The sequence below is a fragment of the Oncorhynchus nerka genome, linkage group LG28, assembly GCF_034236695.1.
Source record: "Oncorhynchus nerka isolate Pitt River linkage group LG28, Oner_Uvic_2.0, whole genome shotgun sequence".
In the NCBI taxonomy this organism is placed as follows: domain Eukaryota; kingdom Metazoa; phylum Chordata; class Actinopteri; order Salmoniformes; family Salmonidae; genus Oncorhynchus; species Oncorhynchus nerka.
This window is the reverse complement of record NC_088423.1, coordinates 73,538,276-73,563,282: the sequence shown is the minus strand read 5'-3', so window position 1 is coordinate 73,563,282 and position 25,007 is coordinate 73,538,276. Positions and strand designations below refer to the sequence as shown.

General features: G+C 43.3%; 2 protein-coding genes across 11 annotated transcripts; both read left to right on the top strand.

Moving 5' to 3' along the window:
* Positions 1–5,110: 5,110 nt before the first annotated feature.
* Positions 5,111–12,570, top strand: LOC115112312 (serine/threonine-protein kinase VRK3-like). 5 transcript variants are annotated; one of them, XM_065013102.1, is made up of 16 exons: positions 5,167–5,207; positions 5,490–5,525; positions 6,107–6,333; positions 6,408–6,551; positions 6,660–6,782; positions 8,448–8,588; positions 8,842–8,897; positions 9,001–9,067; positions 10,124–10,208; positions 10,714–10,816; positions 10,924–11,016; positions 11,111–11,243; positions 11,353–11,473; positions 11,586–11,644; positions 11,740–11,975; positions 12,112–12,570. In XM_065013102.1, exons 3-16 carry the CDS (start codon positions 6,108–6,110, stop codon positions 12,124–12,126), a joined length of 1,602 nt encoding a protein of 533 aa, XP_064869174.1. In that variant the 5' UTR covers positions 5,167–5,207; positions 5,490–5,525; position 6,107; the 3' UTR covers positions 12,127–12,570. The 5 variants fall into 5 exon arrangements, with proteins under 5 accessions (XP_064869171.1, XP_064869172.1, XP_029495166.1 ...); XM_065013099.1 differs by lacking the exon at positions 5,490–5,525 and having other exon boundaries at positions 5,111–5,207; XM_029639306.1 differs by lacking the exon at positions 5,490–5,525 and having other exon boundaries at positions 5,112–5,207; positions 11,740–11,876.
* Positions 12,571–14,020: 1,450 nt separating this feature from the next.
* Positions 14,021–24,912, top strand: LOC115112305 (rho family-interacting cell polarization regulator 1-like). 6 transcript variants are annotated; one of them, XM_029639285.2, is made up of 18 exons: positions 14,021–14,231; positions 16,974–17,058; positions 17,379–17,499; positions 17,624–17,702; positions 17,877–17,900; positions 18,030–18,083; positions 18,302–18,451; positions 18,703–18,766; positions 18,936–18,979; positions 19,069–19,194; positions 19,466–19,614; positions 19,892–20,000; positions 20,505–20,618; positions 21,105–21,797; positions 21,876–22,132; positions 22,372–22,474; positions 22,571–22,703; positions 24,334–24,912. In XM_029639285.2, the coding sequence occupies exons 3-18, from the start codon at positions 17,408–17,410 to the stop codon at positions 24,399–24,401; spliced, it is 2,259 nt and encodes a 752-aa protein (XP_029495145.1). In that variant the 5' UTR covers positions 14,021–14,231; positions 16,974–17,058; positions 17,379–17,407; the 3' UTR covers positions 24,402–24,912. The 6 variants fall into 6 exon arrangements, with proteins under 6 accessions (XP_029495145.1, XP_029495144.1, XP_029495148.1 ...); XM_029639284.2 differs by having other exon boundaries at positions 14,021–14,251; XM_029639288.2 differs by having other exon boundaries at positions 14,022–14,251; positions 21,876–22,057; positions 22,375–22,474.
* The last annotated feature ends 95 nt before the right edge of the window (positions 24,913–25,007 follow it).

Here is a 25,007-nt window from a genome sequence, read left to right as displayed (position 1 = left end):
TTGTTGTCAGCACATTCAACTATGTAAAGAAAAAAGTATTTAATAAGAATATTTCATTCATTCAGATCTAGGATGTTATTTTAGTGTTCCCTTTATTTTTTGAGCAGTGTGTATATATATATATATATATGTATGTATGTATGTATGTATGTATGTGTGTGTGTGTATATATATATGTGTGTTGTCATGACGTTGGCCTGGGGGTAGGTTTATGACGGTCATGAATACCTCTTTCCCCCCTTTTCCTCTCTACCCTGCTGATGTTACATTTGCAAAACCCTTGGTTAACATAGAGATTCTGGGAACATCAGAAGGTGGGGGGAAATGAACTATATTCTGGTAATCCGACCAATGGAACATATGCGGTTGTACTTAATGAATATGTTGTCAGTTCGGTTGTCATCTGAGCAATTCTCATCAATGATAAGATGACAAACTCTACAATGGAAAGTCTACACATCAGAGTTATCGGATTCACATGGAATTGTTGTTCAATTTAAATGTTTGAATATGAAATGATTTGTGATGGGATGAAATGTGATTTTAGCTTCTACAATGTGAGCTTTGGGGTTTTTATAAGATAGGGCTCTGCTCAATCAGGGGCCCGCCCCTGTGAAGGGACATGGGCTATAAAACTTTTCAAACACGCCCCCTCTCCCTTCATATATAAAGCCATGACAATATAACCTCCTGTTCCGAGGATGTGAGGACGATGGTCCGATGTCAGAATGGTTCAGATAACTACAGAACGAAGCCAACATCAGCGTGAGCTTTGGTTTCTAATGGTACGAACTTTGAACTCTTATTCACTACAGAAGTGATGCCTCCTAGCCGTTGACTTAGCAACAGCAGATGCAAACAAACGCAGGTTAGGAAGGAACAGACAGAGTATCCTATCAACCACACAACGACGTTACTGCAACGTATCCAATTGACAACCAGAGACATTCTTCAAAGGACTCGGTTGGGCAACACGGCCTTCCATCTACCACCAACCTACCGAAGCGCAGCTCAGAGTAAATATTTATTGCATTTTCCTTTTCCAAATGGGCGGTAATTTAGAATTCATAAGATTACTGTATTTAAGGTAGCACAGCTTCGGCCTTTGCTCCTCAGTCTTCCCGCTCTTTCACTCAAACCCAGCCCTTTTCTTTTGTGTAACAAGCTGTCATATCTGTTCCGCCGACTAGGGACGTTTTCCTTTATGACGTAATTTGTAATCAAGTTATGATTTAATTATGTGTTTGTAATTCTGTGTGATTAGTCAGGTATTTAGTAAATAATTAAACCCAATTTGGTATTGCTGGTTCAACTTGTTAGCTAGGGTTCGTGCAGATAACCAAGCATTTACAACTTTCAGATGAGACTGAATTAAGATGACGATTATTCTTGACTGCTATTGATGTAAAATATTACTAGGCCTTTAAGAGTTTATTCGGAAGATAACAGCTCTATAAATATTATTTTGTGGTGCCCGACTCTAGTTAATTACATTTACCTGATTAGCTCAATCAGGTAATATTAATTATGGATAAATTATTTTATAGAATAGCATAAATCCGGCATAGCCAAAGACACGTGTGTGTGTGTATATATATTTTTATATGTGTGTGTGTTGTCTTTACTATCATTAACTGACGACTTATAGTTTTTATCGAGGATTCTCTGTAATTAGTATTACGCGATCAGACTGATTAATCATGTAACCGTAATTACTAGGAAGTCGGGGCACCAAGGAAAAATATTCAGATGACCCCCACTTTATTTTAGGAAATGATAACTTTGTCGACTAAGAAGTCACTACAGAGTGATAATTATAACAATTGAAATGCTAATCCTTTGCACATGAACGCTCACTCTTTCGGGATAAATTGCAATTAATATATATATTTATGCTCAGTGTGTCTTCTTGATCGCTGGTGAAAAGTTTGTTTCTTTTGTAGAATTGTCCGTCTCTCTCTCTCTGTCGTGGTTATAGTGGATAGTTCAGAGTGACGTTAATTTGTTTCGTCATAGAATGGTTGTTTCGGAGGTTGTCGTTCTTCGCATTCAATTATACCGAATTCCTAGCTGCAGACTAGTAATTAATATCAAAGACTTGTTCTTATTCTGTCGGTATCGATAGTCTAAGAGTTTAACCACGCAGTATGGTTAAAAGATTCAGCAATGGTCTACAACCTTTGTCCTCTCATAATGGAGAAAAACATGGTCTGCAACCTTTAGCCATCTCGTAATTTGAGGTAAGCTCGGTCTGCTGATCGAAAACCAGAGTGGGGGTTTTATTCGGAATGGCAGAAAAGGGCTGTCCCAGGATGTCTGACCCTAACTGGGCTCAGGGGCGGTCCTCTGATTTAGTTCAAATCCAATTCCCTTTTTGAGTTTTCCTTCATTAAACAGTCCAAAATCACATTGTAAAATTATGTAAACAGTATCATACTCACTCATTCATCTTATACAACAATTAGATGTAAACCTCATATCTGGGGCTATTATATAAACAGCATTATGGTAATGCGGCCACACGTCTCCCATGAGCTTCCCCAAGTTGTGACAAATGGACCAGTTCGTAGCTGGATTCTTTACCGATCTTTTATACTTTCTCCGGAACATGAAATTTGTTCGTACCTCGATGTCTGTGAGGTGGAAGAAATTCCTTTGTGCTCTATGAAAATTTTGTCTCCCTCTTATACTATGTGGCAGGGTCTTCTCAGGAATTTATGACATCTCTCTGACCACAGCAACCTAGTTGAAAGAGGCAAGGGAGAGGCAGGGAGATGGGGATGGGGCTTGCTATACCCAAAGAGGGCAACGTCATGACACTTGCATTAGAAAACACCATTAGTTTTGTCAGTATTGAGGATAAACTTCAATTGACACAAGGTATGTTGAACAGTATAAAAAGCAGTTTGCATGTTCTGGAAATTTGTCTAAATCATTTATATAAATAGTGAATAAGAGAGGACCAAGTACAGAGCCATGGGGCACACCATTCAAAACAGACAATTTAACAGACATAAGCCCATCAAATGGAGTGCACTGAGTTCTATCAGACAGTTAGCAAACCATGCAACTGCATACACCCAAAGACCTACACAAAAACCTCCTATGCGTTCTGCATTAGCATCGAACAGCCCCTGTGATATGCAACTTTTCAGGGAAGCTAGAAACCAATATACACAGGCAGAAAAGCCAAGGCTAGCTTTTTCAAGCAGAAACTTGCTTCCTGCAACACAAACTCAAAAAAGTTCTGGGACACTGTCAAGTCCATGGAGAATAAGAACATCTCCTCCCAGCTGCCCACTGCACTGAGGATAGGAAACACTGTCACCACTGATAAATCCACTATAATTGAGAATTTCAGTAAGCATTTTTCTACGGCTGGCCATGATTTCCACCTGGCTACCCCTACCCCGGTCAACAGCACTGCACCTCTCACAGCAACTCGCCCAAGCCTTCCCCATTTCTCCTTCTCTCAAATCCAGTCAGCTGATGTTCTGAAAGTGCTGCGAAATCTGGACCCCTACAAATCAGCCGGGCTAGACAATCTGGACCCTTTCTTTCTAAAATGATCTGCCGGAATTGTTGCAACCCCTATTACTAGCCTGTTCAACCTCTTTCGTGTCGTCTGAGATTCCCAAAGATTGGAAAGCAGCTGCGGTCATCCCCCTCTTCAAAGGGGGTGACACTCCAGACCCAAACTGCTACAAACTTATATCTATCCTACCCTGCCTTTCTAAGGTCTTCGAAAGCCAAGTCAACAAACAGATTACAGACCATTTTGAATCCCACCATACCTTCGCTATGCAATCTGGTTTCAGAGATGGTCATGGGTGCACCTCAGCCACACTCAAGGTCCTAAACGATATCTTAACCACCATCGATAAGAAACAATACTGTGCAGCCGTATCCATTGACCTGGCCAAGGCTTTTGACTCTGTCAATCACCACATCCTCATCGGCAGAGTCGCTAGCCTTGGTTTCTCAAATGATTGCCTCGCCTGGTTCACCAACTACTTCTCTGATATAGTACAGTGTGTCAAAGCGGAGGGCCTGTTGTCCGAGCCTCTGGCAGTCTCTATGGGGGTGCCACAGGGTTCAATTCTTGGACCGACTCTCTTCTCTGTATACATCAATGATGTCGCTGCTGGTGAGTTATTTTGCTCCTTTGCACCCCATTATTTATATCTCTACTTTGCACATTCCTCCACTGCAAATCTACCATTCCAGTGATTTACTTGCTATATTGTATTTACTTCGCCACCATGGCCTTTTTTGCCTTTACCTCCCTTATCGCACCTCATTTGCTCACATTGTGTATATAGACTTATATTTCTACTGTATTACTGACTGTATGTTTGTTTTACTCCATGTGTAACTATGTCGTTGTATGTGTCCAACTGCTTTGCTTTATCTTGGCCAGGTCGCAATTGTAAATGGTTACTTGTTCTCAACTTGCCTACCTGGTTAAATAAAGGTGAAATAAAAAATCAACTCCTGCAACAACTCCTCCAAGTCCTGTGAATAAATCTTCATATTAACTCAATGTCGGTCTCTGTCCTTTGTTCGAGCTTGAATATTCTCTTTATTAAAGGCCATTTGCAGACAAGCTGATCGTCCAAGTATTGCCGGTGCATCTTATGTCACTTGAAATTCCAGTTCAAACGCCGTTTTTGTATTGACATGGGTAGTTTCTTGCCTTTTGGCTCCATCTGGTGGCCAGAATACGCCACTAGATTGCAGTTGGACTTTATTGCATGGCATCGCCACTCACTTTCAGGGTTTAAGTCTCTCGCGGACAATCTATTACAAGATATGCCTCAAGTACGTCCAATTTGCTACTTTAATACATCCAAGTCATCGTCAAATGACATTGTCAGAATCAAAAGTATTCCGGCTACGTGCAGGAATGTGGCACATTAGACTTCGGATTTCTCTGAGATGCCACTGGCTATGATAAAGGTTACATTTTCGGCTAGATTTTCTTCTAGGTTCAGAGGAGTTAGTGGTGTCATTTGTTCCTTGTTTTGTAATGTTGAGCTTTCTTTTGTATTAACTTCTGAGAACATGTAAAATAACGTTTATCTGATGTCATTGGGTCAACTGCAAGTACAGATGGTCACATGTAGTAAATACTAACAGCGCCACCCTCAGGCACTCCAGGTAAATGCATGTACATGCATGACGGTTTCTGGAAGCAAACAAAAAGGGTAAGGACCTTAATGAATTTGTCTAATAAACTCGTTTTCGTTGCAAAATGCAACTGTTCTGCTATTGATTACACCCCTGCTTCCGGTCGCCACCACTTTGACATGTTATTTTGTATATATACATACATACATACAGATTTGTGGCATTGATCTGCGGATAGGGAGATCGGCAGATCAAAGCCACAAATCTGTTGGGTCTCAACGGAAACGACGTGCTGTCACCCCAAAAGTGGAACAGTCTGTGGAGCTTGCCTCCTCACCTGGCTTTTCACTTCTCCCCAGGTTTGCAATCACAGGGACCTAAATCTGCCAATAAAGGTGAGTCTCTGCAATGTGCTAGAAATAAGAAGCCCCTTGGATGTATCCTTATTGGCAGATTTAGGTCCCTGTGATTGCAAAGAGCAAGGTACCAGAGCAGTACAAGCTGAAGCTAGACCAATTTATTTCGCTAGCTAGCGATAGGAGACGGAGGGCAGCTGTCTAAACTTGTTTTGCTAATAACACGGTTGAGATAGCGAGCGTGAGCCTTTAGCTAGATTCAACGTTAGCGTTTAGCTTAGTTTTCTATCTAGATTTGTATGGTAAAGAATGTCACCTTGTGTTTTTAGGCAAGATCCGACCAAGTCAGAGGAAATGACTACATTAGCTAGGTTCCTGATTTTAAACATCTGATTAGACGTTATGTTTAGTTAGTTAACTAACTTCGTTATCAACGTTGTGTTCATAGCTTTGAGAGTTAAGCCAAAATGTAAACAAAATAATGTTATTAGCTACATTGCCCTTGAATGTTCAAAAGCAGTCATCAAACATGAGCAAAACCTTGTGTAGCTAAAGTTTCTGGCTCCGTTTGTGTTAAACAGCATGATCTTGTCTGTCTAAAACTCGTTTTGTGTTTCCAGGATGCTTTTCCACTTCTGCCCCCAGTGTGGCACCAAACTACAGCCTGGCTTCCGGTTCTGCCCCTCCTGTGGGGACAAGCTGCAGTGTGTTGTGGACCCCTCTGGACCTGTGGAGGTTGCTTCCTCTGGAGTCTCTCAGCTTCATGTCACTGATGGTGTAATTATGACTGCTAATGCAAGCAGTCCTACTCCAAGCACAGCACAGCTGACTAGCTGGGACACAGAAGGTAATGGGCAGGGAGGGCGGTTCTCTTCCTGGAGATTAAAATATGGACTTGTCACATCTCTCGTTTGTTTACAGGCCTCGTCTGTGCCACCCCCAGCCCTGTGTCGACCCGTCCCCCACTCCATAGGACCTGTAACTCTGTCCCCGTGGCCTGGAGCGAGGAGGCTCCTAGTAGTATAACCAGTCCCCCTGTCACAGCCTCCACAAAACATACTGCAGGTAAGGGGACAGGGGCAGTATGATTATAATCAGTGGTAATGATCGTAGCCATTGACGGGCTTTGGAAATGTAATTGTCACATTGATGCTTTTTCCTCCCTATCGGCAGATCAAAGCCACAAATCTGTTTTGTCTCCACGGAAACGACGTGCTCTCACCCCAAAAGAGGAACCGTCTGTGGAGCTTGCCACTTCACCTGGCTTTTCATCTCTCCCCAGGTCCCCCTCCACAGGTAAGTCTAAACTACAGCCACTTACAACTAACAAAACACATTACTCCCAACAGCCTGGCATCATGGTTTGTGTCCTTCTCCCTCGTACAGTTGAAGTCGGAAGTTTACATACACTTAGGTTGGAGTCATTAAAACTAGTTTTTCAACCACTCCACAAATTTCTTGTTAACAAACTATAGTTTTGGTAAGTCGGTTAGGACATCTACTTTGTGCATGACACAAGTAATTTTTCCAACAATTGTTTACAGACAGATTATTTCACTTATAATTCACTGTATCGCAATTCCAATGGGTCAGAAGTTTACATACACTAAGTTGACTGTGCCTTTAAGCAGCTTGTAAAATTCCAGAAAATGATGTCATGGCTTTAGAAGCTTCTGATAGACATCATTTGAGTCAATTGGAGGTGTGCCTGTGGATGTATTTCAAGTGCTTCTTTGCTTGGGAAAATCAAAAGAAATCAGCCAAGACATCAGAAAATAAATTGTAGACCTCCTCTGGTTCATCCTTGGGAGCATTTTCCAAATGCCTGAAGGTACCACAATCACCTGTTCAAAAAAATAGTACGCAAGTATAAACACCATGGGACCACGTAGCCGTTATACCGCTCAGGAAGGAGACTCGTTCTGTCTCCTCGAGATGAACATACTTTGGTGTGAGAAGTGAAAATCAATCCCAGAACAACAGCAAAGGACCTTGTGAAGATGCTGGAGGAAACGGGTACAAAAGTATCTATATCTACAGTAAAACGATCCCTATATCAACATTACCTGAAAGGCCGCTCAGCAAGGAAAAAGTCACTGCTCCAAAGCCGCCATAAAAAAGCCAGACTATGTTTTGCAACTGCACATGGGGACAAAGATCGTACTTTTTGGAGAAATGTCCTCTGGTTTGATTAAACAAAAATATAACTGTTTGGGCATAATGACCATTATGTTTGGAGGAAAAGGGGAGGCTTGCAAGCTGAAGAACACCATCCCAACTGTGAAGCACGGGGGTGGCAGCATCATGTTGTGGGGTGCTTTGCTGTGGAAGGGACTGGTATACATCACAAAATAGATGGCATCATTAGGTAGGAAAATTGTGGATATATTGAAGCAACATCTCAAGACGTCAGTCAGGAAGTTAAAGCTTGGTCGCAAATGGGTCTTCCAAATGGACAATGACCCCAAGAATACTTCCGAAGTTGTGGCAAAATGGCTTAAGGACGACAACAGTCAAGGTATTGGAGTGGTCATCACAAAACCCTGACCTCAATCCCATAGAACATTTGTGCGCAGAACTGAAAAAGCATGTGCGAGCAAGGAGGCCTACAAACCTGACTCAGTTACATCAGCTCTGTCAGTTGGAATGGGCCGAAATTCACCCAATTTATTGTGGGAAGCTTGTGGAAGGCTACCTGAAACGTTTGACCTAAGTTAAACAATTTAAAGGCAACTTTACCAAAAATGTATTGAGTGTATGTAAACTTCTGACCCACTGGGAATGTGATGCAAGAAATAAAAGCTGAAATAAGTAATTCTCCCAACTATTATTCTGACATTTCATATTCTTAAAATAAAGTGGTGATCCTAACTGACCTGAGTTTAAATGTAATTGTTTGGCTAAGGTGTATGTAAACTTCCAACTTCAACTGTATGTGTGCATGTTCCTGTGTGTCTGTAGTCAAGGGGAAGGCAAAGAAGGCCAAGCGGGTATGTGCTGTGGAGCCACTGCAGGAAGGGGAAGAGCTTTGTGACACAACTGGCAGGAAATGGAGGCTGTTGAAACTGTTGAGTCAGAGCGATGCAGAGATGTTCTATGGAGGTGAGGTCACACTGCACTCTTCTTCAAGGTGTACTGCTCTTGTTCCATGCTAGCACTAACACGTATTGATGATTAGTTGACTATTCACTGATTCGGGTGTGTTAGTACTGGGCTGGAACAAAAATCTGCAACACCTTGTGTGACCCCTAGGACCAGGATTGAAGAATACGTTCACACAGGATGGTGTCTAACATGGTCTAGGGTGATTTAATCAGACACTTATTATTTTTTCTTGTCTTCAATCTCTCCCCAGTCCAGCAGAATGGGCAAGGTGCCAATTCCAGTGACTACAAGCACATCCTCAAACTAGTGAGTGTAACTGCACAGACTGTTCTCTAATATAGAATGATTATGTTGGCTTCAGTGTTGCTTTGCGTGTTATGTTGTGAATAGTGATGTATGTTGTTCTCAGGGGGCTAAGGACGGGAAGATGTTTAATGAGCAGAACTTCCTGCAGAGAGCTGCCAAGCCCTCATCTGGTGAGTGTCAACATCTGCCTTCGGTTATCTGGCCAGCCCTCAGCTTGACTACAGCTCTAAAACGGACCCCTGACTGGACTACCTGTCCTCTTACCTTAGCTATCTACACATTTAAGTAGGTCTGGCCGTACAGTTACACATTTGACAGAAGCTCTAAAGAATACCAGGCCAAGATTGTTACAAAATCCTTTCATAAGCAGGTCACAGAGAGGGCTTGCAGATCACTGATGTTTAGCCCATAGGCATTGGTGGAAAAAGTACCCAATTGTCATACTTGAGTAAAAGTTTAAATACCTTAATTGAAAATGGCTCAAGTGAAGGTCACCCAGGAGAAGTCTAAAAGTATTTGGTTTTAAGTATACTTAAGTATCAAAAGTAAATTTATTTGCTAAAATATACTTAACTGTCAAAAGTTAAAGTATGAACCATTTCCAATTCCTTTCATTAAGCAAACCAGATGGGATCATTTATTATTTACGGATAGCCAGGGGCACGCTCCAACACTCAGACATAATTTACAAACGAAGCATGTGTTTAGAGAGTCCGCCAGGTCAGAGGCAGTAGGGATGACCAGGGATGTTCTGTTGATAAGTGTGTGAATTAGACCATTTTCCTGTCCTGCTAAGCATTCAAAATGTAACGAGTACTTTTGGGTGTCAAAGAAAATGTATGGAGTAAAAAGTATATCGTTTTCTTTCGGAATGTAGTGAAGTAAAAGTAGTCAAATATAAAGAGTAAAGTACAGATACCCCAAAAAACTACTTAAGTAGTACTTTAAAGTATTTTTGACTTAAGTACTTCATAGCACTGCCTGTTGGGCTCTACTTGGCTGGAACATCCTTATATTAATGCAAAGCTGCAAACTGGCGTATGAATGGACAACTCAGATGGGTACCCATAGGTGGACGTGTAAGTTGTGTAAACTGAGGTATAGAGTAGGAGGAACTGTTTGGTTTGTGTATGACTGACGAGACTACTGGTGGTGGAAGCACATTGTAGAGGCTCTGTTAGTTACTAATGAGCCTTTCTAACTGCTTTGATGCTGTCTCCCCCTAGTGGACAAGTGGATAAAGCATGCCAAGATGGACTTCCTTGGGATTCCTTCCTGTGTAGGATTTGGTCTCCATGCAGACTCATACAGGTGTGTGTACATTGAGATGTGTGTTTGCTGCCTGCTTGAACATATGGGGTAATTTGTGTGTTTTTGTATGTGTGTTTTGAATGTGTAGTCAGACTGTTCTCTCTGCTACCGCACAGCAAGCGGTACCGGAGCTGAGGTCCAAAAGGCTGCTTAACAGCTTCTACCCTCAAGCCATAAGACTCCTGAACAGCTAATCAAAGGGCTACCCAGACCCCTCTTTTACACTGCTGCTATTCTCTGTTTATAATCTATGCACAGTCACTTTAACTCTACCTACATGTTCATATTACCTCGACTAACCGGTGCTCCCACACATTGACTCTGTGCCTGTACACACTGTATATAGACTCACTATTGTGATTTTACTGCTGCTGTTTAATTATTTGTTTTATTTTCTACATCTGTTTTTACTTACCATTTTAATTTGTGTTTTTTCTTAACTTAAAGCATTGTTGGTTAAGGGCTGTTGTATTTGGCGCATGTGACATAAGATTTTTTGTTTCAGGTTTTTGATTTTCTCCAGCATGGGCCAAACTCTTCAGTCTTTCATGGATGAGGGGGAGGGGCTCCTGTCTGAGAAAGTGGTCCTTCAGCTGGCCTGCAGAGTAGTGAGTGCTCTCTCAGGCTCATATTGAGGCCCTGATAGGACTTCAAAATAGGATTCCCTATCTGATGTGCTTCCTGTTTGACTCTGCCTTTCTCCCTTCTCTCCCAGTTGGATGTGTTGGAGTTCATCCATGAAAATGAGTATGTTCACGCAGACATCCATGCTGAAAACATCTACATCAGCCCAGCACAACAAACACAGGTTAGAGTGTGTTTGTATAGTTGTTTGTTTGTGTACTTTTGTGTAGCTGCCAGACCCTTCTAATATGCTCTTACTCCTGTATGCATGTGTGTAGGTTAATCTTGCAGGGTACTGCCATGCTTTCCGGTACTCACCTGGTGGCCGGCATGTGGAGTACCGTGAGGGTAGCCGAACACCAAATGAAGGAGCCATAGATTTTATAAGCCTGGAATCTCACAAGGGAGCAGGTGAGTCATCCTATGGCCTGTCAATCATCTGCAGTCCTTCAGATACTGTGGAGGATGTACAAGTTGCCTCTAACCAACCATAAGTACTTGTGTGTGATCGTACTTCTAGGTCCGTCTCGGCGTAGTGACCTGCAGGCTTTGGGCTACTGCATGCTGCGCTGGTACACAGGGGCACTGCCCTGGACCTCCCTCACACACACTCCAGCCCGCGTTGCCACGGAGAAGGAGAGGTGAGAGCCAGGTCCTCACTATGGCAACAAGGCCATTATGATAATGTTATTCTGTATTTATAAAATGGTAAAGCCTTGAGTGGCCAAACCTGACCATTCACTAATGATCCAGGTACATGGAGGATGTTCCAGGTCTCCTGAGTCACTGCTTCGGACAGAAGAAAGTCTCCAGTAAGTCCAGTTTTCTAGTGATTAGTTTTTGTATGCAGCATAATATGTTTTGTGTGTGCGTGGGATATAATGCATCCGTGTGTACTATGTATCAGGTGCGCTGCAGGTGTACCTGTCTCAGGTGATGGCTCTGCAGTACTCTGACCAGCCAGACTACAGGGCTCTGAGGGCAGGCCTTAGTGCAGCTCTGCAGAAGCTGGGAGGGTCACTGGAGCAACCCCTTGACCTTCAGGTCAGAACACCCACACAACCTCCACACTATCCCCAAGCTCCATTGAGAAAACAGTCAGATGACCACAGAAACCTGGAACCTCCCCCTCCCCCCCAGCAGGTCTGACCAGAAACCTGTCCCTTCCAACTGGTTAGACCACTCATCCTTACACTGCTGCCTGTTCAGGTTATCTCCTGAACTAATTTAGACCTCTACACCAGTCTGAATGTTTGTTTTTATCTTTATCTCTCTTCAGATGAAAGCGATCTGAGGAAGATGATATTTCGGGATGATAATTCACTAATGGAATTTTTAGCCAGCTGTTTTTAAAATGCTGACTTCATGACTATGTGGTGTGGGTCCTGCTGTGGTTTTACTGCACTCAAGGAGGAGCGTGTGAAGGTGCGTTTCATTAAGTTCACTGGAGGTGCAGTGCACAGAAACTCCTGGTTATGCCAGGTTAGTGAGCACTGCTGTACTGTGTTATTGTCAGCAGTAGTTGGCGCTGTGGCAGTGAGTGGGTAGTTAATGTTTAACCTATGAAATAATACAGTTCATAACAAAGAACCTTTGTTCAGGGTGGTAATGATTGTAAGTACAAAAATGTACACTGTTCCAGTTAGGTGTTGTAGATGTTCATGATATGCATTTTACTTTTTGTATTGTTTTCATATCAGGATAATACTTTGTTATTAAAGAGCTTTTATTAATTCAACTGTGTATCTGTATGTGCTAATTTCTTTGGGGTTTCTGGTGTCGATTGTGAAACTCTCTTGTGTACCCCTGAGTGCTCAGGGTCAGTACACTGATCTGGAAGAGTAGGTATCATGGCCCAATTACAAACTAATTCGCTGCTCATATCCCTAGATTCTTGTTGAGCCCCTTCTCAGATCTGTCAGGACTTGATGTTTGTGATGTGAGAAACATGGTGGAAGACTGTGTATGGAGGCTAGATTGAGCCATACAACACAGACTAGTCAGCATGCTCTTGTCACCTCTAGACTTGTGCGTCTCTTATGACCCCTCTGTTTAAGAGGGTCCCTCCCTGAGGGAACAGTTTCTAAGTCAGGACACTTACACGGTGGGGACTCCCTGTGAGGCTGCTGGCTACGAAAGAAAGTTAGGCAACAGATTCATTATAAGAGGGAGAGAACCTTTAAGTCCCATGAAAGGGGGGAGCAGAGAAATCCTGTTCATTTTCAAACTTCTGTGGTTATCTTACTCCGTTTGTAGCCCTCTGCATATATTCCACCCTCCTCCCATAACATTTCTTTTGAGAAAATCAACATTTAGGGATGACATCTAAAATGTAAGGTGTTCCATAAAGATGTTAGGCTACCTCTTCAGTCTCTATGCTGATATAGGTTAATTGTGTACATGCCTTTTATTTTCCTGCATAAGAAAGCTCCTGATTATACCTCTACTGCCATTCATTCCAATTAGACTGGTTTGGATTTCTCCCTGACCAATATAGCTGCCATGTTCACACCTTTCTGGAACTTTGAGGGTTTATGACATAGCCCTTCTAGTCATTTAATAGGATCCCTGTGTGAACCACCATGTTGGTGTAAGAAAAAAACATGTGAAACGTTCTATATTTAGCACCAGAGACCACATAGTGTTGTCATGGAAACATCACAAACTTCGGAGTCCTAGTTTATGCTGTGGAAGAGTATATTAATCAGACCTTTTGAATAATTCAGTATAGGAAGAACTATACCCACGCCCAGAGAGACTGTCTGACTTCACCCCTCCCTGCACAAAACGCTTACATAACCCAGGTGTTCTGCTGCACTTGAAGTAAAAGAGGTAGTGCCTTAATGCACAGACACGCATTAAGGCTATAGCATATTCACACATGGCCCATACTACCTTGTATTAAACATTGTTTCTGTGTGTGTGAGAGAGAAGGAAATAAATGTGCCAGAAGCTGTTTCTATTGGCCCCTAGTGCAGATGGGTATGTGCGACGCTTGATGGCTCCAGAACACTGCAAGCAAATCCTGAAACGTCGTCGATGTTTATGGAGAACTTATTTTCAGCTCCCCTTCCTATTCCCGAGATATAACGGGAAATTTATGGTCACAAACCGACGCGCTTTTTCCGTTTACCCCGAACGCCACACCCCTTACTAGGGGAGGGTTTTAAACCCCGAGGCGTCTCCAGGAGAAGAGGGGGAGGGGGAGGAGGAGATGGGAGAGAGTGACAGTGACAAAGTGAAAAAATTGTTGGGAGTCGGAGTAAGGATAGCAGGACAGCGCCCATGCTTAAATAGGATAGGCCTACCTTTTTACTACCTTTTTATTCTCATCGGAACATCGGACTCTCGTGCTCCGGTCGGAATAGCGGCGATTGAAACATCGGGTCCTATGGACATGTACGTAACAACAGCAATTTGTAAGAATAATTTCCCTTTAATTTTCTAAAGGGGTGGGGGTTGCATCCATAGCGTAATTTACAGTTTACAGTGTTATTTTCGGCTTTCTCACACTCTTCCGCTATGTGGCAAAGTGACAGTGTGAGCCAGTGCTCATAAGTAGATGTTCTGGTAGGCTACTAAACGTTTTTAACTAGGCTTGGTTTAGTTCAAATTGAAAGAGTCATGTCATTTAAAAAAAATCGTGACCGATAATACATCCTACTTTTATTTTTTGGTGACACAGAGGAGAAAACATCCACAAACACTGGCTCGAGTCAGTTTACTGGGTGGCAAACTTTGAGGCCATGTTCCAACTCAGTGGAGCATCCTAAACGCTGCGTAAATGCGCTGTTTTGGAGTTGTTCGCCATTGCCTATGTCGTCCATGTATGTCTGTGTCTTTGACGATAATCCCGTAATCTCTAATCCAAAGTACTCCAAATGCTTTTTTTCACACCGCTGGGTGTCTGTCAATCTATCTATGGGTTTCTCTACATCTCTCCACATGGTCCTTCCTTTATAATCTGTGTTAGTTTATTCATGCAGGGGACCAGTCCCCATCACCCCTACCCAGAATGTAACTTTTGCCACCATTGTCAAAACCGACAGCATGGCCCTGTTTGTGCAGTGCAGAATGGATTTGACAGAGCTCCACATACACAACAGTGCAAGGCCACTGTCTCACAGTGATGACCTCATGGTATCATTGAATTGATCTCTTCCCTGACTACATTATTACTATAATCTGTAATTCAAACCCTTTTTAGGGAGATCTTTCAAAAGAAGGCTAACCGTGTCTTGTAAATATTACAAAGTTTACAGTGGAGTAAGACTTGCAGTAGGTTACAGCAGGATGGATGGTCAATAAATATTGTATGGTTTGCAGAAGGTCCATAGAGTATGGCTTCGTGTGTTTGTGTGAGAGAGTGGCCTGCTGCTCATGCGCTGGCCTGCTGAGTGTGTGGGAACAGCTCTATGGAAACTCAGCCTCGTGGGTTAATTCTTACAATCTGTCCTTTGTGTGCCAGTCGCCTCTGTAGAGAATTAATAATAGCTAATGATCCAATCAGCTGCTCACTAACACTGGTGAGGAAAGGGGTACACACACAGAAAAACATAAACATCACAAATATAGATCTACTGCAGTCTACACCTGGATCAAGAGGTGGCACTGGCAGGGATTGAGTTTCGGGATTTGTGTGTTTGGAGGAAAATGTCTGGGATGAGAGGTGTATGTGTGTTTTGTGTATGTGTCTATGTTAGTGAATGTGTTGGTTGGTAAAAAAAAAAAAGAATCCATAAAATGTAATAGACTGCCTTCATTTATCAGATTTGTTACCCAAACCACACCTCTATCCAAAACTAAACCTGACCTTGAATAACCCAAGATAATCCTCTCAGCGTCCGGCTTGGATTAAGGATTAAACTGGACGCTTGGAATTCAGCATGGTCTAAGGATTTCACAATCTTAGACCAGAAATCACTTGGACAGTTCCATGGCGATGGTTGAGGTTGGATGTGTGCATTATTTTATTATCCATTAAATAGGCATCAAATTAAGATTATTTTAGTTTACCTGTCCATCTGTCCTTCTCTCCCTCTCTCTCTGCCTGCCACTTACTCTCTCACAGAAACACCCAACCACAAAGATGCAGGGTGGAGTAAGGGTAACGAACACTGTTTGGGATAGTAATTGGTAGTAAGTGGTTTGAGTGTTCTGTGTAAAAGGTAGGCTACTGCTGAGTCGTCATGTCAGTTTCATCTACAGGCGTGTGGAGTTTAAACCTCGCCTCAGCTCATTTACTGAACCTTGGTATTAATTTAGGTTTGGCCTTCGCTAGTAAGATCAAGTTTAGCCTTTAATCCTTTTGTGTTACTGTCTTATCATAGCTAAGACACTTACCCTGTGGGGTGGCTGTAATGCTTATTACACTCTGTTCTTGGAGAGGCTCTGTTCGTGGTGACTGTACATGTGGCTGGTGTCTTGCTGGTTTAGACTGTTATTGGATTCTCTTTTCCAGAGTACTTCAACCAGAACATTTTGTAGTGTGTGTGTGTGTTCGTGTGTAATGCGTATGATACAGTGGACACACATGCAATCTAACAAATTACTTGAATATATGAACAGGAGGAAGAGTGGCAGTTTTACACTCTTTCACACACTCCTACTCATATGTGTACACTTGCGCACACAGATGGTTTTATATTCTTGGCCCAAGCTCCTCTGTAGAATTTCCTGTGTAGAGTCCGCCATCAGACTTCCTGTATTCAGGATTAGGGGTGGGGGGGGGGACCGGGGTAATGGGGAACAGGAAAGGAGAGCGAGGAAGTGTTTGCTGGAGTCAGTGTTGGTTGTTGAGCTATGTACAATGCAGCCACATAATATTGGACACGACACAGCAGACAAGCTCTGAGGGAAGGAGGGGAAGTAAGTGGGTGGGAGCTAGGCTATGGTCTGTTAAATGGCTCTCCTTCCCCATACGCATTTTGTCTTCTACAATATCACTTATCTAGTCCTTTCTCATCAACGGTCATGAGAACTTGTTCTCAACTAGCTTACCTGGTTAAATAAAGGTGAAATTAAAAAATGGATGCTTTTGAAAGTAAGCTATGGGATGGAGTATGGTAGAGAGTAAGGGGAGAAAGAGAGCGTGTGTGTGTGCAACCTATAATGTCTTCCCTCCTGCTCCTTTACATACAGGACGTGTCCTAGGATCTGTGGAAGCCTCCCCACCGTGCTACGTCGTCCCAGCATGCAGTAGGGGCGGTCCACCTTAACTCCACAGGTAAGACACACATGTACACACATAGACACTCTCCACACCTGAATGCTGTAACACACTGACTGCTGGCATACAGACAAAAGCAAGTCCATCCTGCAGTGTCTGTGAACTGTGACTTTATCTTCCTCGTTGAGCCAAATCTACTCATTGTGTCTGTGTGTCTGGCTGCCTGTGTGTGTACTAGTCACTTATCCTCTTCACCCCCTGTGGAGTACGAAGCCACGACGAGCCAACACCATTGCGTGTGTGTGTGTTGTCTCTCTCTCTTAATCTTCAGTACTCCACTATGTCTATTACAAGTATCTTTCTCTCTCTGTGTTAAGTTCACGGCATCGCCATCTAAAGAACCAGGATGTTTACAGGTTCTACCAAGAACCCAACCCCTAAAATACCTCAGCCTGAGCGGCTGGACGAGGTGTACTCTGCACTGAGGAGAGGCCTACAGTGAGCACACACACACACACACACACACACGACTGGCCTGGCTGTTGTAACAGACAGGTCGACAGCGAGACAGGAAATGGTTCAAAGTGAAACAGGAAATGACATCACAATGCTGTGTTCTCAGGTCATTCCTGCAGGTCCACCAGCTGGAGCTGGACAGCCTGGGGCAGCAGATCAGAGAGAGCAAGAGAAATGGCCGTCTGGTGAGAACACACACCACCAATCACACCAGTACTACTAACCCATCATCATCACACTAGCCAATGCCACTCGCAACTTCCGACTTAGGGGACGTTTAATTTCTTAGGACCGTCTGTTAGAGTAATACTGTGTGCAAGGTGATGTTAACTGTTATATGCCTCCCTTCCTCTCTGCAGGGGTCTCTGTATGAGTTGGATAAGGTGGGTTTCAATCACACCAGGGGAGATGACTGTATTAATTCACAACTCTATGAATAAACTAATGAATATGTACATTTTGGGGTGATTTAATTACTGAATAACTTGTCTTTGATCTTTGTGCTTTATCAGCAAGTGAAGGCTATAGAGAGATTTATGCGTCGCTTGGAGTTCCACCTCAGCAAGGTATGACTTTGAGTGTGTGTGTGCATCTGCAGTGCAGTAAGATACCTGTTAGCCGTACATTTGTCATAGTGTTGTCATAATGTTGTAACTACAGAGTAGACTCTGTTTTGTTATAGTATAACCATCTCTAATACTTTTTGGTAGCAGATTAAGGAGCTTTACAGGTCTGCATCACCATAGTGTTTCTGCACAGCTGTAATGTTGCTGTAACGTTCCAGGTAGAGGAGCTGTACGATGCTTACTGTATGCAGCGGCGGCTGAGGGATGGGGCCAGCAAGATGGTGGCAGCCTTTAACTCTGCCACAGGGAGCAAGGAGGCACGGGAGAGCCTGAATGAGGCCAACAGGGGCTACAGGGAGTACACTGAGGTAAGGGGCAGGGGCTTATGGGTACACTGGGGAGATGTGTTAGAGAACAAGGCTATTCGCTCTTTCAATAGCGCCTTTTAACGTTTAAAACAGCCGTTTACAGAAAGGAAAGTAAGGTAAAGTAAGTCTTGAAATAAGTAACTTATCAGAAATAAGAGTTTGACTGCAATGTCATGTTGCTCTGACAACAAACGTCAGAATATTATTGATATGAATGACTCGTTCTCTCTCTCTCTCGTGTCTCTCTGCAGCACATGTGTTCCCTGGAGAGTGAACTGGAGAACCAGATGGGAGAGTTTCATATCAAGATGAAAGGTGAGTAATTTTCTCACCCTCCACTTACCCCCTCTTCTCCCACCAATTTGTTCTGGCCCTCAATCCCATCTGTTCTTACCACCTCCTCGCTCTCTTTCTCTCTCTCATTCTAGTGTTCTCCCTGTGAGCATATGTTATGTGCCGTAACTGTATGTCTCCTGTATTGCAGGTCTGGTTGGCTATGCACGGTTGTGTGCAGGAGACCAATATGAGGTGAGAATAACTAATGGACACACACTGACACATACACACATGCAGTATGCGCACACACATGAGGCACTGATGGTACTCTTGACCCCCAGGTCCTGATGCGTTACGGGCGTCAGCGCTGGCGGATGAAAGGTCGTGTGGAGGTCAGCAGTAAACAAGTGTGGGACAGTGAGGACAATGTCTTCCTGCCTCTCATCACAGAGCTCCTGTCAATCAAGGTGAGAAAGCCCTTTGGATGGAGCATGATAATGTTTATGATCAAATCAGTATTTACTGTAATTAACTCTGGATGAATGTGTTTGTGTTTATAATAACATATTGATATTATAAACATGTTTATAATAACTGTTATTACTGTATTGCCATGTTATTATCACATTATTGTACACAAACAGCAAAAATACCCAGAACTTAACAATAGTCCTAAAAAACATCACTTACCGCCACCATTCAACTGACTGTGGTTTATTGTCCGTTATGGTTGCCAAGGTGACTGAGCTGAAGAGCTTGGCCAATCACGTGGTGGTTGGCAGTGTGTCTTGTGAGACACTCGACCTGTTCTGTCCGCTGCCTCAGACGGTTGCCGTGGATATCAACGACTTGGGGACAGTAAAACTGAACCTAGAGGTCAACTGGAGGTCAGTCTCACCTCAATCATCCCTGTTTACCACATCCCCCTGTCTCACCTTCCTCCACCTCAACCCCTGTTCCACCTTCATCTATCTCCCCATTCTATTGGTGATAGCCAAACCAGGCCATTTGTGAAGAGAAAGAGTACCGTTTGTGTTAAGACTGACTCATACGTTTGTCAGTAGTAATAAACACACGATACAGCTGTTTCTATAAAATACATATCTAATGTAATTATATTGCCCTCTCTCGCTCTCTCACACACTATCCTTCTCTCTCTCTCAGTCCGTTTGATAAAGATGACCAGACCTCGTCCTCCAGTACGGTTTCCAAGCGCTTTTTGTCCAATCAGAGCCCTCCAGACACTCCTTCCATGCGCGAGCAGGTGTTTTATGTGAGTCATACCTTGGCCTCCCTGCCTCTCTCCCCAGCTTTAACCTATGCTTAAGTCAGCAGTTCATAATTGTCTGGAAAACCTAAATATTGTATTGTTTTATTGATGTAATTATAACCATTGATTACTACTCACTATTATTAGTTTGTTCTGTTTCAGGTAGCAGTGGTAGCAGTGGTGTGTGTGTGATTGTAGTAGAGGTGTGTGTGTGATTGTAGTAGAGGTGTGTGAATCAGTGAGCTGTGTAGGAGAGGAGTGTGTGAGCGTACAAGATCGGGTTGTGGACTGTGTGAGTGTATTGGTGAGCTATGTAAATGTAGGAGAGAAGTGTGTGAGGATAGCAGTGAGTTGTGTGAAGAGTGGGGATCTGGTTGTGGAGTGAATGAGGGTACCAGTGATATGTGTGAGAACAGAAATGAATATGAATGTAGCTGTGGTTCTCTTAGCTGTTTAATAGTGGTTGAGTAGTAGTCCAATTTCTCCCTCTTCCTCGCCGCGCTGAAGAGCATTTCTCCTCGGAGCAGGGCCAGACTGGGCCAACGCTGGTCAACGTTGGAGGTGTTCCGTGACACCTTGGCAGACAGGCTCTCTCCACCCAGCCGCGTCCACTCACAGTTGGTGTGTGGCTGTATACAGTTGAAGAAGTGTGGTTGTCTGTAGTTGAAATATGGTGGTCTGGTTAGTGTGTGGTGGTTTGTAGTCAAGTCATGATTTTCAGTGTTCTGTACTTGGTAAATGTGAACTAGCCAGTGAGTGAGCCTTGGTCCATGTAGTCTGATCATTGCAATTTTCTGAAATGCAGTGCCATCTACGGAATTTGATTATTTTATCCTTCAGATATATTGAAAATCATGTTTGTATTTAAAGTGTATATTCAGTGTGCAGTTCTGGTATAATTGTTATGTCATTAATGGTGTTTTAGCCAAGAGAAGTGTGTGACAGCAACATCGGGTCATCAAAATAGGAATTTAAATTCTCCTTTCCAGATGGAAATAAATATACTTTTGTTTTCCATATTTTGTCAGATGGACTTGGCTGTTATTAATATCTTTCTCTCTTCCTCTGCCTCCACCCCTTCCCTCTCTCATTTATCATTCTCTGTAGTCTCTATTGAGGAGACCAGGGGAGCTGGAGAATGGTACAGTCTGGTCAAACTCCTCTGAATCATCAGACGACTCTTCCAGCCCAGCCATGGGACACACACAAAGGATGATGGCCACTCACAGCCTGCAGACCACACCCACTATCCAGATCTCCTTCAACCCCCGCCAATCAAGCGTCTCTACCCCATCCCTCTCGTCCAATCATGAGGAAGGGGAGCCAGGCACCACCAAGGGATTTGGCGAAACAGACTCTGTGAAGTGTACACTGCTGAATGGCCATTTGAAGTGTTCTCGATCTCTCAGCCATATCAGTGAGAGAGCCATAGACTGTGCTTCGACTAACAGGTTGTCTGACCAATCGGTTGAATCCTCTGAAACGCCAGAACCCCTACCCCGCTTAGACCTTGAAGGCTCCTATGTGGCTTCTCACTGCTCTAACCAGGACATGCATGAAGCCTTGGACTTGCCTGAATCTGGGGGCCCAGAGTCATGCGTTTCAACCCCAGTGGATCAGGGTGATGCTCCTCCGGCCTCAACACTGCCGGCTGAGAAGCCTAGGGCTGGAGTAGAGCCTCTTCCCACAGACCGTGTACTGGGAGAGGGACTGAGGGAGGAAAAGTCCTCCACGGAACACAATCACAGACTCCAATCTACCCAGCCACAAGAGCTAACACTACCAGAAGAGACAGTGACTGTGAGTGTATGTGACAGGTGTGTGGGTAGACATGTAATTAATTGTGTGATGTGTGTACTAAGTCTCTTTCCTCCATAGGGTCGATCTCACAGTCGGTCCTCCAGCTTCACTCAGGAAGTTGAGACTGCCCTGGAGAGCTTTGATTTTCTCAACTGCTCTGACCTTGATGATGATGATGAAGAGGAGAAAGAACAAGAAGAAGATGAACAGGAGAGGGATGAGAAGGAGAAGGAAGACAAGACAAGGGACTCTGCTGATAGGTCAGCATTCTCTTCTCTTATGTATCAGGCTCTAACTGAACTCATCCTGCCATCTAGTGTTTGGAAAGCGGAATGGTACGTGAATTTAGTTGAGTCTTGATGGTGGACTTAGTTTGTATAATACTGGGTGAAGTTGCATAGTGCTGTTTTCTAATGCTGTACTCCCACACTTCTTTGAATGTGCCCAAATCTTTCATATCCATTTCATAAGACAGAACTGTTTGCTCAATATTTTGTATTACACAGAGTGAGTCTGTGTGTGAGTGTGTATGTCAGATTGTGGTCTGTAATATTCTCCTTTTTGCTGTCCTCAGTAGTGATGAGTGTGAGGACGATGTTATAGAAATCATTGTCGAGGCCCCTGAAGGCTTCCGGAATGAGGACTGTCCTCCTCTAGATGCAGACTGCAGCTCTGAGGTAATGATAATGATCATGAGTGTATGCATGTATAAATAGTGCCTTAGATTTCAGTGTTCTAAACTGTAGACAAGTTTGCATGTAAAATTTACGTAGGAGGAGAGTAGCGAGCAGCTGCAGGCCTCCAATGAGACAAGGGACGAGCAGGAGGAAGAAAAGGAGAAAGTGGAAGACAAGAAGGAGGAGGAGCAGATTACAGAGAAGGACATCCCTGCCAGGCAGGAGCATGGTGAGAGGGGAGGGTCAAAACAGGGGAAACTGCTAACTTGAGAGTGATTTGAAGAGTGGTGTTGATCGAGATGTGTGTAATTTGTATATACAGTGCATTCTGAAAGTATTCAGACCCTTTCACTTTTTCCACATGTTGTTACGTTAGTCTTATTCTAATTTTTGGGGGGTACAAATTTATTAAAAATAAACAACTTAAATATTATATATACATAAGTATTCAGACCCTTTACTCGGTACTTTGTTGAAGCACCTTTGGCAGCGATTACAGCCTCGAGTCTTCTTGGGTATGACGCTACAAGTTAAATAGAGGTTGCCTGGTTAAATGAAAATAAAACAAGCTTGGCACACCTGTATTTGAGGAGTTTCTTCCATTCTTCTCTACAGATCCTCTCAAGCTCTGTCAGGTTCGATGGGGAGTGTCGCTGTACAGCTATTTTCAGGTCTCTCCAGAGATGTTCAATCTGGTTCAAGTCCAGGCTCTGGCTGGGCCACTCAAGGACCTTCAGAGATTTGTTACGAAGCCACTATTGCGTTGTCTTGGCTGTGTGCATAGGGTCATTGTCCTGTTGGAAGGTGAACCTTCGCCCCAGTCTGAGGTCCGGAGCACTTTGGAGCAGGTTTTCATCAAGGATCTCTCTCTGTACTTTGCTCTGTTCATCTTTCCCTTGATCTTGACTAGTCTCCCATTTGCTGCTGCTGAAAAACATCCCCGCAGCATGATGCTGCCACCACCATGCTTCACCGTAGGGATGGTGCCAGGTTTCCTCCAGGCTTGGCATTCAGGCCGAAGAGTCTAATCTTGGTTTCATCAGACCATAGAATCTTATTTCTCATGGTCAGTGTCCTTTAGGTGTCTTTTGGCAAACTCCAAGCGGGTTGTCATGTGCCTTTTACTGTAGAGTGGCTTCTGTCTGGCCACTCTTACCATAAGGCCTGATTGGTGGAGTGCTGCAGAGATGGTTGTCCCTCTGGAACTTTCTCCCATCTCCACAGAGGTACTCTGGAGCTCTGTCAAAGTAACCATCGGGTCCTTGGTCATCTCCCTGACCAAGGCCATTCCCCCCCAATTGCACAGTTTGTCCAGGTCTAGAAAGAGTCTTGGTGGTTCCAAACTTTTTCCATTTAAGAATGATGGAGGCCACTGTGTTCTTGGGGACCTTCAATGCTGCGGACAATTCCTTCGACCTCTTGGCTTGGGTTTTGCTGTAACATGCACTGTCAACTGTGGGACCTTATATAGACATGTGTGTGCCTTTCCAAATCATGTCCAATCAATTGAATTTACCACATGTGGATTCCAAGTTGTAAAAACATCAAGGATGATCAGTGGAAACAGGATGCACCTGAGCTTAATTTTGAGTCTTGTAGCAAAGGGTCTGAATACTTATTAAAAATAAACAGAATGAACTTATTTACATAAATTAGCAAAAAATTCTAAACCTGTTTTTGCTTTGTCATTATGGGGTATGGTGTAGATTGAGGGGAAAAAATATTTAATCAATTTTAGAATATGACTAATGTAACAAAATGTGGAAAAAAATCAAGGCGTTGGAAAACTTTCTGAATGCACTGTATTGATTGTGGAGTTGTCATTGGTGAAGAGTAAGTTGAATTTATGTTTCATGCAGGTGATGAGGCATCCTGTGATGAGGAACCCCGCTCCACCCCCAGCATAATGGCCACCACTGTCCTTTAACATAATGGAGATGCCACTTCCCCAGACCATTATCGGATGCCATCCTAATCCCACCACTTTCCTAAGAGATCCTTACCATTTCACCACTAACAGATCAAAGAGCTCCGCTCCCCTTCTAGATCAGACAAGCGATTTCTGCCATGTGGGTGGAGATTGCGCAAATGAACAGAAATGTATTTGCTTCCCTCTCTCCACTCGTGATTGAAAACATTTATGACTATTGTTGTCCACTCATCCAAAGGCCACAGGTATGCACACAGTCACCTTACAGTGAAGGTAGACATCTTTAGTCTAATGGAGCCTCTTCAATCAGAAAGTGCCTCAAGTTAAAGGGGGATTGTCAGTTAACAAATACATGAAGAAAATGTACTTTTATTACGAACCAGAGAAGAATATGAATGAGTATAGAGTTTTGATACATTGTTTATTTTTAGGATGACTTACAGATTGTGCACAATAAAATATACAATTCTTTACTGTTTCATATAAATAAATAATGTTGAGCAAATAAGTTGCCTGCTCTCAATTTTTTTTAAACTTTATTATAAAAAAATATTTTGGTAAATCTACATTGGATGGTATTTATGAGACTACTTTTATGAGACT